At 47.1% G+C, this 15,063-nt stretch overlaps 1 protein-coding gene across 3 annotated transcripts in view; it reads right to left on the bottom strand.

The window, feature by feature from the left end:
* LOC119966356 (V-type proton ATPase 116 kDa subunit a1-like) overlaps positions 1–15,063 on the bottom strand; it is a 228,052-nt gene that overhangs the window by 149,457 nt on the left and 63,532 nt on the right. For all 3 annotated transcript variants that reach the window (XM_038797882.1, XM_038797883.1, XM_038797884.1), the window contains one exon: positions 13,104–13,316. In XM_038797882.1, coding sequence (XP_038653810.1) covers positions 13,104–13,316 — 213 coding nt within the window. The remainder of the gene's footprint in view (positions 1–13,103; positions 13,317–15,063) is intronic.

Here is a 15,063-nt window from a genome sequence, read left to right as displayed (position 1 = left end):
CACGTCCTCCCCGTGTGTGCTCCGGTTTCCTCCGGGTGCTCCGGTTTCCTCCCACAGTCCAAAGATGTGCGGGTTAGGTGGATTGGCCATGCTAAATTGCCCATAGTGTCCTAAAAAGTAAAGTTGGGGGGGGGGGGGGGGGGGGTTGTTGGATTACGGGTATAGGGTGGATACGTGGGTTTGAGTAGGGTGATCATTGCTCGGCACAACATCGAGGGCTGAAGGGCCTGTTCTGTGCTGTACTGGTCTATGTTCTGTGCTGTACTGGGGGAAGGGCAATTATGATGCCATTAGACATGACTTAGGATGTGTTGGTTGGAGAAGTAGGCTGCAAGGGTTGGGCACACTGGATATGTGGAGCTTGTTCAAGGAACAGCTATTGCATGTTCTTGATAAGTACGTACCAGTCAGGCAGGGAGGAAGGGGTCGAGCGAGGGAACCGTGGTTTACCAAAGAAGTGGAATCTCATGTTAAGAGGAAGAAGGAGGCCTATGTGAAGATGAGGCGTGAAGTTTCAGTTGGGGCGCTTGATAGTTACAAGGAAGCGAGGAAGGATCTAAAGAGAGAGCTGAGACGAGCAAGGAGGGGACATGAGAAGTCTTTGGCAGGTAGGATCAAGGAAAACCCAAAAGCTTTCTATAGGTATGTCAGGAATAAAAGAATGACTAGGGTAAGAGTAGGGCCAGTCAAGGACAGTGGTGGGAAGTTGTGTGTGGAGGCTGAGGAGATAAGCGAGATACTAAATGAATACTTTTCGTCAGTATTCACTCAAGAAAAAGATAATATTGTGGAGGAGAATGCTGAGACCCAGGCTATTAGAATAGATGGCATTGAGGTGCGTAGGGAAGAAGTGTTGGCAATTCTGGACAAGGTGAAAATAGATAAGTCCCCGGGGCCGGATGGGATTTATCCTAGGATTCTCTGGGAAGCCAGGGAAGAGATTGCTGAGCCTTTGGCTTTGATTTTTAGGTCATCATTAGCTACACGAATAGTGCCAGAGGACTGGAGGATAGCAAATGTGGTCCCTTTGTTCAAGAAGGGGAGTAGAGATAACCCCGGTAACTATAGGCCGGTGAGCCTAACGTCTGTGGTGGGTAAAGTCTTGGAGAGGATTATAAAAGATACGATTTATAATCATCTAGATAGGAATAATATGATTAGGGATAGTCAGCATGGTTTTGTGAAGGGTAGGTCATGCCTCACAAACCTTATCGAGTTCTTTGAGAAGGTGACTGAACAGGTAGACGAGGGTAGAGCAGTTGATGTGGTGTATATGGATTTCAGTAAAGCGTTTGATAAGGTTCCCCACGGTCGGCTATTGCAGAAAATACGGAGGCTGGGGATTGAGGGTGATTTAGAGATGTGGATCAGAAATTGGCTAGTTGAAAGAAGACAGAGAGTGGTAGTTGATGGGAAATGTTCAGAATGGAGTTCAGTTACGAGTGGCGTACCACAAGGATCTGTTCTGGGGCCGTTGCTGTTTGTCATTTTTATAAATGACCTAGAGGAGGGCGCAGAAGGATGGGTGAGAAAATTTGCAGACGACACTAAAGTCGGTGGAGTTGTAGACAGTGCGGAAGGATGTTGCAGGTTACAGAGGGACATAGATAAGCTGCAGAACTGGGCTGAGAGGTGGCAAATGGAGTTTAATGTGGAGAAGTGTGAGGTGATTCACTTTGGAAAGAATAACAGGAATGCGGAATATTTGGCTAATGGTAAAATTCTTGGTAGTGTGGATGAGCAGAGGGATCTCGGTGTCCATGTACATAGATCCCTGAAAGTTGCCACCCAGGTTGATAGGGTTGTGAAGAAGGCCTATGGTGTGTTGGCCTTTATTGGTCGAGGGATTGAGTTCCGGAGCCATGAGGTCATGATGCAGCTGTACCAAACTCTGGTACGGCCGCATTTGGAGTATTGCGTACAGTTCTGGTCGCCTCATTATAGGAAGGACGTGGAAGCTTTGGAACGGGTGCAGAGGAGATTTACCAGGATGTTGCCTGGTATGGAGGGAAAATCTTATGAGGAAAGGCTGATGGACTTGAGGTTGTTTTCGTTAGAGAGAAGAAGGTTAAGAGGTGACTTAATAGAGGCATACAAAATGATCAGAGGGTTAGATAGGGTGGACAGCGAGAGCCTTCTCCCGCGGATGGAGGTGGCTAGCACGAGGGGACATAGCCTTAAATTGAGGGGTAATAGATATAGGACAGAGGTCAGAGGTGGGTTTTTTACGCAAAGAGTGGTGAGGCCGTGGAATGCCCTACCTGCAACAGTAGTGAACTCGCCGACATTGAGGGCATTAAAAAATTTATTGGATAAGCATATGGATGATAAGGGCATAGTGTAGGTTAGATGGCCTTTAGTTTTTTTTTTCCATGTCGGTGCAACATCGAGGGCCGAAGGGCCTGTACTGCGCTGTATCGTTCTATGTTCTATGTTCTATGTTCTACTTGACTGCAAGCTGCTGGAGCTCGGATCTTGAACAGAGCTTTATATCTGGATTTGGGGACCCTTTATGCACTGGCATAGTGCACAAACAGGCCCCACATGACCAGGGTTTTGTGAAGAAGAAGGGATCTGGAAATGTGTCGACTGTGAAAATTATATTTGTGGAAATTGGGTGAAGTAATGCCGGTGTTTGATGAGACTTGGTGCTAAAGCTTTAGAAATGAAGATGGAATTTGATTTGAAGAAGTTTAACGTTTTGAAGGATATTGTGGCTGAAATGAATGCGATAAGTGCTGAATGGGCTGACTGAGAAATGTGTGAGATATGTCTTTGTATCTGCTATGTGTAATTTATCGGTCATATTATTGCAATTTTCCTGTTAATTCATGTTTAATTTACGTTGATTTTGGTGTGATTGCTAATATAAAAGTGAAGTCTTGTATATTGGTCTTAGTTGGGTTGTTTGTAGTTTGTTTCCACAAGGGTCATAACAGTATTTCCATGGCGTTGCTGCTCTTATCCTTCTCCATGGGGGTTGCAGAGGAGGGAGGCACAACTTTCGAGACATAACATCTCACCCATTGCTGCAAAGCAAAATGACTGAAGAAGAGAACAATATCCCTAGAATCCCAGCGCTAAGGGGAAATTGACTAACTCTTACAGCGCAATTTAACCTCAGGCAGCCATCCTATACCTTAGAGATGACCTAGAGGCAGCTTGGGGCCTGTCGTGAAGGTGAGTGAGTGCCTTTAAATTTGCTTACCTTTCACCGGGAGCAGGGTTTGAGGGAATATCAGGTAAGCTCTTCGTTTCTTTTTCTTCTTCTTGTTTTTTTTAAAATCTAGAGGTGATGTCAGGGAAGGCAGTACAATGCTCCTCCTGCAGAATGTTTGAGGTGAGGGACGCTGTCAGTGTCCCTGCTGATTTCATCTGTGGGAAGTGCACCCAACTCCAGCTCCTCAAAAACCGTGTTAGGGACCTGGAGCCTGAGCTGGATGAACTTCGGATCATTCGGGAGGCAGAGGGGGTCATAGATACGAGCTTCAGGGAAGTAGTTACACCAAAGACTGGAGATAGATGGGTAACTGTAAGAGGGACTGGGAAGAAGCAGTCAGTGCAGGGACCCCCTGCGGTCGTTCCCCTGAGTAACAAGTATACCGTTTTGGATACTTGTGGGGGGGACGACTTACCAGGGGTAAGCCATGGGGTACGGGCCTCTGGCACGGAGTCTGTCCCTGTTGCTCAGAAGGGAAGGGGGGAAAGGAGTAGAACATTAGTAATTGGGGACTCAATAGTCAGGGGCACAGATAGGAGATTTTGTGGGAGCGAGAGAGACTCACGTTTGGTATGTTGCCTCCCAGGTGCAAGGGTACGTGATGTCTCGGATCGTGTTTTCCGGGTCCTTAAGGGGGAGGGGGAGCAGCCCCAAGTCGTAGTCCACATTGGCACGAACGACATAGGTAGGAAAGGGGACAAGGATGTCACGCAGGCCTTTAGGGAGCTAGGATGGAAGCTCAGAGCGAGAACAAACAGAGTTGTTATCTCTGGGTTGTTGCCCGTGCCACGTGATAGTGAGATGAGGAATAGGGAGAGAGAGCAATTAAACACATGGCTACAGGGATGGTGCAGGCGGGAGGGATTCAGATTTCTGGATAACTGGGGCTCTTTCTGGGGAAGGTGGGACCTCTATAGACAGGATGGTCTACATCTGAACCTGAGGGGCACCAATATCCTGGGGGGGAGATTTGTTAGTGCTCTTTGGGGGGGTTTAAACTAATTCAGCAGGGGCATGGGAACCTGGATTGTAATTTTGGGGTACGGGAGATTGAGAGTATAGAGGTCAGGAGCACAGATTTGACTTCGCAGGAGGGCGGCAGTGTTCAGGTCGGTGGTTTGAAGTGTGTCTACTTCAATGCCAGGAGTATACGAAATAAGGTAGGGGAACTGGCAGCATGGGTTGGTACCTGGGACTTCGATGTTGTGGCCATTTCAGAGACATGGATAGAGCAGGGACAGGAATGGTTGTTGCAGGTTCCGGGGTTTAGGTGTTTTAGTAAGGTCAGAGAAGGGGGCAAAAGAGGGGGAGGTGTGGCGCTGCTTGTCAAGGACAGTATTACAGTGGCGGAAAGGATGCTAGATGGGGACTCTTCTTCCGAGGTAATATGGGCTGAGGTTAGAAACAGGAAAGGAGAGGTCACCCTGTTGGGAGTTTTCTATAGGCCACCTAATAGTTCTAGGGATGTAGAGGAAAGGATGGCGAAGATGATTCTGGAAAAGAGCGAAAGTAACAGGGTAGTTGTTATGGGAGACTTTAACTTTCCAAATATTGACTGGAAAAGATATAGTTCGAGTACATTAGATGGGTCGTTCTTTGTACAATGTGTGCAGGAGGGTTTCCTGACACAATATGCTGACAGGCCAACAAGAGGCGAGGCCACATTGGATTTGGTTTTGGGTAATGAACCAGGCCAGGTGTTAGATCTGGAGGTAGGTGAGCACTTTGGAAACAGTGACCACAATTCGGTGACCTTTACATTAGTGATGGAAAGGGATAAGTATACCCCGCAGGGCAAGAGTTATAGCTGGGGGAAGGGCAATTATGATGCCATTAGACATGACTTAGGATGTGTAGGTTGGAGAAGTAGGCTGCAAGGGTTGGGCACACTGGATATGTGGAGCTTGTTCAAGGAACAGCTATTGCATGTTCTTGATAAGTACGTACCAGTCAGGCAGGGAGGAAGGGGTCGAGCGAGGGAACCGTGGTTTACCAAAGAAGTGGAATCTCTTGTTAAGAGGAAGAAGGAGGCCTATGTGAAGATGAGGCGTGAAGTTTCAGTTGGGGCGCTTGATAGTTACAAGGAAGCGAGGAAGGATCTAAAGAGAGAGCTAAGACGAGCAAGGAGGGGACATGAGAAATCTTTGGCAGGTAGGATCAAGGAAAACCCAAAAGCTTTCTATAGGTATGTCAGGAATAAAAGAATGACTAGGGTAAGAGTAGGGCCAGTCAAGGACAGTGGTGGGAAGTTGTGTGTGGAGGCTGAGGAGATAAGCGAGATACTAAATGAATACTTTTCGTCAGTATTCACTCAGGAAAAAGATAATATTGTGGAGGAGAATGCTGAGACCCAGGCTATTAGAATAGATGGCATTGAGGTGCGTAGGGAAGAAGTGTTGGCAATTCTGGACAAGGTGAAAATAGATAAGTCCCCGGGGCCTGATGGGATTTATCCTAGGATTCTCTGGGAAGCCAGGGAAGAGATTGCTGAGCCTTTGGCTTTGATTTTTAGGTCATCATTGGCTACAGGAATAGTGCCAGAGGACTGGAGGATAGCAAATGTGGTCCCTTTGTTCAAGAAGGGGAGTAGAGATAACCCCGGTAACTATAGGCCGGTGAGCCTAACGTCTGTGGTGGGTAAAGTCTTGGAGAGGATTATAAAAGATACAATTTATAATCATCTAGATAGGAATAATATGATTAGGGATAGTCAGCATGGTTTTGTGAAGGGTAGGTCATGCCTCACAAACCTTATCGAGTTCTTTGAGAAGGTGACTGAACAGGTAGACGAGGGTAGAGCAGTTGATGTGGTGTATATGGATTTCAGTAAAGCGTTTGATAAGGTTCCCCACGGTCGGCTATTGCAGAAAATACGGAGGCTGGGGATTGAGGGTGATTTAGAGATGTGGATCAGAAATTGGCTAGTTGAAAGAAGACAGAGAGTGGTAGTTGATGGGAAATGTTCAGAATGGAGTTCAGTTACGAGTGGCGTACCACAAGGATCTGTTCTGGGGCCGTTGCTGTTTGTCATTTTTATAAATGACCTAGAGGAGGGCGCAGAAGGATGGGTGAGTAAATTTGCAGACGACACTAAAGTCGGTGGAGTTGTAGACAGTGCGGAAGGATGTTGCAGGTTACAGAGGGACATAGACAAGCTACAGAGCTGGGCTGAGAGGTGGCAAATGGAGTTTAATGTGGAGAAGTGTGAGGTGATTCACTTTGGAAAGAATAACAGGAATGCGGAATATTTGGCTAATGGTAAAATTCTTGGTAGTGTGGATGAGCAGAGGGATCTCGGTGTCCATGTACATAGATCCCTGAAAGTTGCCACCCAGGTTGATAGGGTTGTGAAGAAGGCCTATGGTGTGTTGGCCTTTATTGGTAGAGGGATTGAGTTCCGGAGCCATGAGGTCATGTTGCAGTTGTACAAAACTCTAGTACGGCCGCATTTGGAGTATTGCGCACAGTTCTGGTCGCCTCATTATAGGAAGGACGTGGAAGCTTTGGAACGGGTGCAGAGGAAATTTACCAGGATGTTGCCTGGTATGGAGGGAAAATCTTATGAGGAAAGGCTGATGGACTTGAGGTTGTTTTCATTAGAGAGAAGAAGGTTAAGAGGTGACTTAATAGAGGCATACAAAATGATCAGAGGGTTAGATAGGGTGGACAGCGAGAGCCTTCTCCCGCGGATGGAGGTGGCTAGCACGAGGGGACATAGCCTTAAATTGAGGGGTAATAGATATAGGACAGAGGTCAGAGGTGGGTTTTTTACGCAAAGAGTGGTGAGGCCGTGGAATGCCCTACCTGCAACAGTAGTGAACTCGCCAACATTGAGGGCATTTAAAAGTTTATTGGATAAGCATATGGATGAAAAGGGCATAGTGTAGGTTAGATGGCCTTTAGTTTTTTTCCAAGTCGGCGCAACATCGAGGGCCGAAGGGCCTGTACTGTGCTGTATCGTTCTATGTTCTAAAGATAAAGAGGTCAGTGAATAGCTCTAGAACGGGTGCAACTACGTTTTCTATAGGTTTTTTGGTGATATTTAATGAAATATTTACGTGGGGCTTTGGGACATACAATCAAGATTTGCCCCAGGCATCACCAGACCTCTGCACGCCACTGCCTCCCGCCAGCCCAAACTTCTCCTCCAACGCCCTCATGCTCGGAAAGCTCACTTCCAGGAACAGATCACCCACCCTCGCAATCCCCGCCGTCTGCCACAGTCGATACCCACCGTCCATGTTCCCCGGGGCAAATCGGTGATTTCCACAGATTGGGGTCCACACCGATGCTCTCACTTCCCCTATATGCCTCCTCCATTGGCCCCAAATCCGCAGAGCCGCCACCACTACAGGGCTGGTGGAGTACCGCGCTGGCGGGAGCGGCAGGGGTGCCGTAACCAGGGCTGCCAAACTGGTGCCCCTGCACAAAGCAGCCTCCATCCGCTCCCAAACCGACCCGGTACCCATCATCCATTTCCTTACCATCACTATGTTGGCCGCCCAGTAGTAGTTCGGCAACGCTAGCCCCCCTCCCCTCTGTTCCTTTCAAGCATCACCTTCCTCACCCGCGGGGACTTTCCCGCCCAGACAAATCCCAGGATAATTTTATTCAGCTTCTTAAAGAAGGACCATGGGATGAAAATGGGGAGACACTGAAACATGAACAAGAATCTCGGGAGAATCGTCATCTTAACAATCTGCACCCTCCCTGCTAGTGACAGCGGGAGCGCATCCCAACTCAGAATCTCCTCCCTCACTTGTTCCACCAATTGGGACGGGTTGAGCTTATGCAACCTGCCCCAATCCCGTGCCACCCGTATCCCCAAGTATCTAAAGCTTTCTCCTACCAGCCAGAAAGGCAACCCCTTCAGCCTACTCTCCTGCCCCCTCGCCTGAATTACGAACATCTCGCTCTTAGCCATGTTCAATTTATATCCTGAAAACCGGCCAAATTCCCTCAGAATTTCCATGATACCGTCCATCCCCGCCATTGGGTCTGACACGTATAACAGCAGGTCATCTGCGTATAACGAGACTTTATGTTCCACTCCCTCCCCGGACCAGCCCTTTCCAGTCCCTTGAAGCTCTCAGAGCAATTGCCAGCGGCTCTATGGCCAGCATGTCCTGTTCGTCCTTACACTAGCCTCTGGGGCCTGATATAACAGCCTAACTCAGTCAATGAACCCCTCCCCGAACCCAAACCTTCCCAGCTAATCCCACAGATAGTCCCACTCGACCCGTTCAAAAGCCTTTTCCGCATCCATAGCTACCACTATCTCTGCCTCCCTGCTCTCCGGGGGCATCATGATCACATTAAGCAGCCTTCTTAGATTGGCCGCCAGTTACCTACCCTTTATGAACCCAGTTTGGTCCTCCGCAATTACGTTCGGTACACAGTCCTCAATTTTAGTCGCCAAGATCGTGGCCAGTAACTTAGCGCATGCATTGATCAATCCGATCAGCCTGTAAGACCCACAAGCCTCCGGGTCTTTATCCCGTTTCAGAACAAGCAAAATAGTGGCCTGCGACATCGTCTGGGGTAGAACCCCTCTGTCTCTTGCCTCATTGAAAACCCTGACCAGCACCGGCCCCACTATCTCGGCAAACTTTTTATAAAACTCCACCAGATACCCATCCGGCCCCGGTGCTTTACCGGACTGCATGACCTTCAGGCCCCCCAATACCTCTTTCATCATAACCAGGGCCCCCAGTCCGTCTACCAACCCCCTACCTACTCTTGGGAAGGTCAGTCCGACCAGAAATCGCCTCATCCCCTCCGGTTCCCTGGGGGGGTTCCGAAATGTACAGCTTACTATAACAGTCCCTGAACACCTTGTTCAGCCCTGCCGGGTCCCCCACCAAATTTCCCTCCCCATCCGCTATCCTTCCTATCTCCCTCACCGCTTCTCTCTTCCTTAGTTGTTGCGCGAGCATTCTGCTGGCCTTCTCTCCATGCTCATATAAATCGCTCCTTTTGCCTTCCTAAGCTGCTCTACAGCCTTGCCTGTAGTCAGCACCCCGAACTCTGCCTGCAGCCTCTGTCGTTTCCTGAGTAACTCTGGCCTTGGGGACTCCGCGTAGCTCCTGTCCGTCCGTAGAATTTCCTGAACCTGTCGGTCCATTTCTGCCCTATCTGTCCTGTACCTATGGGCCCAGATTGAGATCAGCTCCCCTCTCACCACTGCCTTCAGTGCCTCCCAGAGCACCGCTGCTGAGACTTCTCCGGTATCATTTACCTGCAGGTAATTCTGCATGCATTTCCCCAAGTCTCTCACACACCACCTCGTCTGAAAGCAATCCCACTTCCAACCTCCATTGTGGGCACTGAAAGCTGTCCTTACAAATCCGTAGGTCCACCCAGTACGGAGCATGGTCTGATATGGTAATTGCTGAATATTCTGCCCCCACCATCCCTGCCAGTAAGTCCCTACTCATGACAAAGAAATCAATTCGGGAATACATCTTATGGACGTGGGAGTAATACGAAAACTCCCTCGCTGACGGCCGGCTAAATCTCCACGGATCAGCTCCCCCCATTTGCTCCATGAACCCTCTCAGTTCCTTTGCCATCGCTGGCAGCCTGCCCGTTTTTGAAGACGACCGATCCAGGCTCAGGTCCAGGACTGTGTTAAAGTCCCCACCCACAATCGGTTGGGATCTTCCCTAGAAACCTCCTGATAAAATCCACATCATCCCAATTAGGGGCATACACACTGACCAAGACTCTCTCACCCCTTTGAGCTTACCCTTAACCATAACAAATCTGCTGCCCCCATCCGTAACTGTACGCTCCGCCTCAAATTGAGCCCTTTTATTAATCAGGATCGCAAACCCCCTAGTCTTAGTGTCAAGCCCCAAATGAAGAACTGACTAACCCAGCCCTTCCATAACCTAACCTGGTCTGCTACTTTCAGGTGCGTCTCCTGCAGCATGACTACGTCCGCATTCAGAGCCCGCAAATGCGTGAACACACGCATTCTTCACTGGTCCGTTTAGCTCTCTAACATTCCAGGTGATCAGCCTGGTTGGGGGGCACTTCGCCCTCCCCCTTTGCCGATCAGCCATCCCCTATCCTTGGCCAGCCCTCCAGCCATGTGTCACGCTTCCTCTGGCCCGCCTCCTGGCCGGCTCCACCCATGACCTCCCCACTGCCATGTCCAGTTTCCATCCTAGTCAGCGGATCAACAAACCCCCCCAGTAACACCATCCTACTACATAACCCCTGCTCTAGTCTAACTAAATGAACCCCTCTCCCCACACCTGGCTTCCGTTGACTAGCCCACCCAGCTAGCCTGGTGGCTCCCAGCTTCAGCGCCAGTGCGTCTCTCACCTATTGTTCCCTGGCTCCCCTCCCCGCGGCCCATCCATACCACTTCCCCAAACCAGCCCTGCTTAAGCACACACTCTGTACAAGTCAAAGACATCCCCAAAAATAGTGCAATTTAAATCAAACAGATAGAGATAAGAAGTACCTGGCACTCTCAGCCCTTCCCCTCCACAAACAGAAGAAGATTGTAAGAAAGATTCCCCGGAAACCCCCATCATAACCACACCTTTTAAACTATTTTCTTTTTTACTCTCCCCCTACCAAACCTCCAACCACACAAGAAGCCCAAAAAGGAAACATTCAGGGAAACCACGAAAAAGAACAAGAAAAACATATCGCAACAAAATACATCAACCTAGAAAGGTCAAAAAAATGAAAAGAACGGACCCAAACATGCAAATATCTCTCAAAGCGAGAGAGAGACAAAATAAACTTAAAAGTTCTACCATGAGTCCAAGAGTCCTCAGCTCAGAGCCAGCCCTTGCTTCTTAACAAAGTCCATCGCCTCCTCGGGTTCCTCAAAATAGTGGTGCTGGCTCTCATACGTAACCCACAGTCACGCCGGAAAAAGCAGCCCAAATTTCACCTTGTTCTTGTACAAAATCTCCTTCACCTGCCTGTAGCCTCCCCTCCTCCTGGCCACCTCAGTGCTCATGTCTTGGTAAACACGCAGGGTGCTATTGTCCCAGGTACAGCTTTGTGTGTTCTTGGCCCATTGCAGAACCCGCTGCTTGTCCAGGTACCTGTGGAATCGGACCACCATCGCTTGTGCGGGGCCTGCTCGTCGCGGCTGCCTCACCTGCACTCTGTGTGCCCTGTCCACCTCCGGCGGGTGAGAGAGCACCTTGTTCCCCAGCAGCGTCTGGAACATATCTGCCACATACGCGGCAGCATCCAGCCCCTCAGCCCCCTCCGGGAGGCCAACAATTCTTACATTCTGCTATCGAGATCTGTTGTCCAGGTCCTCCAGCCTTTCCAGGGGTATTTTTTGCTGATCCCTCAGCCTCCGAATCTCCACATCCGCCACAGTTTGAAAGTCGGCCTGCTCTTCCATCGTCTTCTCCAGCTTCTGGAGCTTCTCAGTCTGATCATCCAGTCTTTTTTCCAATCGCTCCATCGACTTCTGGAGTGGCTCCAAATTATCGTGCTTCAGAGCGAAAAAGCCCTCCTGCGTGGCCTGTAGCAGCTGCTCCATTGTAGGCTGGGCAGTCGGCGCCTTGCTCTGCACACCGGCCATATTGGTCTCTCTCACAGCCACCCCCGTGCCCTTGTTTGACCACTTCTTTTGCTGTTTACCGTGCCTCTGGCTTCTTATGTCCACACAACTCTGTATGGGTTCAGTGCCTGAGTACTTTGCTTTCCAGTTCCGGGCTCAAAAGCGCATAACAGTCGGGGGAAAAGGTCCAAAAGGTCTTCCCAGTTCTGCCAAGACAATAGAACACAGAATTTACAGTGCAGAAGGAGGCTACTCAGCCCATTGAGTCTGCACCGACCCTTGGAAATAGCACCCCACTTAAGCCCACACCTCTGCCCCATACCCATAACCCAGCACCCTCACCCAACCCCTTTAGACACTTAGGGCAATTTATCATGGCCAAACCACCTAACCTGCACATCTTTGGACTGTGGGAGGAATCCGGAGCACCCGGAGGAAACCCACACAGACACGGGGAGAATGTGCAGACTCCATACAGACAGTGACCCAAGAATCGAACCTGGGACCCTGGAGCTGTGAAGCGACAGTGCTAACCACTGTGCTACCGTGCCGCCCTGAAAACTGAAATTCTCCAAGCTTCTCAAAAGCTAGTTACTCCCCGTTTCCATCTTCCAGAAACTACAGATCATTCAGAATGCTGCTGCCATATCCTTATCTGCTCGAGCCTTTAAATTGTATCTGCAATGCTCCATTAACTCCCCATGTCCTTTAAATCAATATGAAAGTCTTTGCCCTTAACTTAAAAAGCCTTGTGGCCTACCACCAAAGCCGGTTTCAAAATGAAAAGCACACTTTGTTCCTGAAGCATAGAATTACTGCTTATACTCTGCTCGCTCCACCATTTGTGGTCATTTTTTCAAGCATTGCTCATTTGCACTCCAAAGTTCCCCCTCAAATTCCCTATTCTCTTTTCCTTTCCTTCTTTTGGAAACATTTCTCAAATACTGGTCTTTTGACCACCATCCCTTCCCGCCTGTGCAACATATATCCTTTTCCACTCTGTGAAGCATGTTGAGCTTTTGTTTTGCAAATATGAGGAATTCTTATTGTCCCTTCCTGGAGCCTCATGCACTGCACAATGACTATCGGCCATCATTCAACCATCACAAGGGAACCAAGGGTTATGGGGGATAAGAAGGGAAAGTGGAGTTGAGGATTATCACGTCATATCATTCATGATCTAACTGAATGGTGAAGCAGACACGATGGGCTGAATGGTCTACTTCTGATCCTATGCCTTATGGCCTTATGCAGCTCAATTGAAAATACACAAGGGGGTTCGCTGTCACACTTATATTCAGCACACATAGATTCTTTTGGATCATTTGAGGTACTTACTGATTCTTTTGTTAATGTGTAGTGGACTTTTTTAAGGTCTGTAACAGGACACCAGATTTCAGCAATTAAACACTTCTGGGTGATATCTATGTTGCAAAGATTTAGCGTGTAGTAAATTGCCTTCATCTTCTTGACTTTAACATTCCACTTGTGAACATCCTTAGCAGCAGAGAGCAGCAAATCCTTACGATGCTTTTCTGTCTGGTCAAGAACCTGTTAGAAACATGAAAGAACTAGTTTTAGTATAATTAAAGATCAGTTTTGATGCACATGACTTTACCAGTGTAAATTAAAAAAAGGTTCACATTTACATAATGAACTCTAGATTACACCACGCAAAGACTCATCAAAGACACTTTCTTAATGCTCAAACAAATCGCAGTTTAAGAAACCGGAGCAATCATTGTGTAATGCGCTGAAGAATATGTAGCAACTGGCCAAATCCCAATTACAGCACAAGACCTGTGTATGTAGTGATAATTACCAGATTTGTTTATCTTTTACGTAAAACTGAAATTAAATCAAAAGTACAGAAAAATAAACAAGACTAGCAGGAGGTGAGCTTAAATATTTGATAGTCTAAAGAAAAACAGCTGCACAATATTTTCACTTTAGCCACCTTTAATATTGTTGAAAAACTGTGCGAATTAGTAGGATTTATTGTCACGGTGATCGTTCTTGAAAAATGAAAAAATGAAAATTGCTTATTGTCATGAGTAGGCTTCAATGAAGTTACTGTGAAAAGCCCCTAGTCGCCACATTCCGGCGCCTGTCCGGGGAGGCTGGTACTTGCGTTCTTATTGAATTGTTACATTGGTAGTCAGAATTCTCTGCTTAATAATTGATCAATCAGCTATCAATCAAACCGAATGACACAATAAAATAAGAGGAGGCACATTTTACGAGTTTTGCTTTCAATTACAGAAATGATTTATTTAAATCGAAAAATGCAATGGACTTCAACGGGAAATTAAAGATTTGTAATAAAGCAATTACAAATACCCAGTCAAAATCAAATGGCAATCCTTCAATTTTTTTTGCTAAAACAAACTTTGTGTAAAGAAGAAGTGTAAAGCAGTAAATTACATATTCTAGAAATTTAGATGGTTAACATCCAAGCTGGTATCGTCAAAGGATACTGAATGTTTTTGGTTAAAACTTAATTGTAGAAGAGCAATACAAACTGAAGCTACAGAAATAAAAGAGAGCATGGTGGAACCTTATGATAGGCCATTTGGCATTTGAAAAGGAACAGTAGATCTTTACAGTGAGACCATACTAGAACCTAACGAAAGGTTCCATGCAAAACATCTTTCTCTTTTAAATCTTAATCAATTTACTATGCGTTCAGAACTTGCGTTTTCATTACAACCACTGGGGTGTAAGTCTTCTCTTTTATAGCTGTTATCCAATTTGCTTTCCTGCTTTCATTGTCCAGCATACCAAGACGCGCTTTTTGTAAATATCGATAAAATATGTTTGTTCAAAGTAATATTTTTATGTTGTTTCTTGAGAAGGATAATTTCTTTTTTAACTGTGTGGGATAGATAGCACAACATAAACTGACACTAATCCAGAAGGTACTCAATGCAGATCAGTTCTTAAACTAAACAAAATATCATGGCGACAGGGTTTAGCACATGAACAATTTATTGGCTTCTGTATGGGAGTTGGGTAGATTATTGATGAGATATATTAATGTAGGTTAACAAGGGCACTTATTAGAGCACAGCGTCATAGGCAGGAGTTTACTTTCAGAGCAAAGTACTTGCGTTTTTTAAATTAAAAATACATACTTTGTGAAAATTTAGGCATTAGGGGAACACTTTTGCTCCTGATATTTCTCTCAGTTGGATTCAGAGACTTGGTTGCTGTTACAGATGAGCTAAATCCGTGATTGGTAAATATGAAACAAAAGATCACTACTTTATTCCTTCATCATAGAACCGTACAAATTTAC

The sequence above is a fragment of the Scyliorhinus canicula genome, chromosome 5 (assembly GCF_902713615.1).
Source record: "Scyliorhinus canicula chromosome 5, sScyCan1.1, whole genome shotgun sequence".
Lineage (NCBI taxonomy): Eukaryota > Metazoa > Chordata > Chondrichthyes > Carcharhiniformes > Scyliorhinidae > Scyliorhinus > Scyliorhinus canicula.
This window is presented reverse-complemented; position numbering and strand designations above follow the sequence as displayed.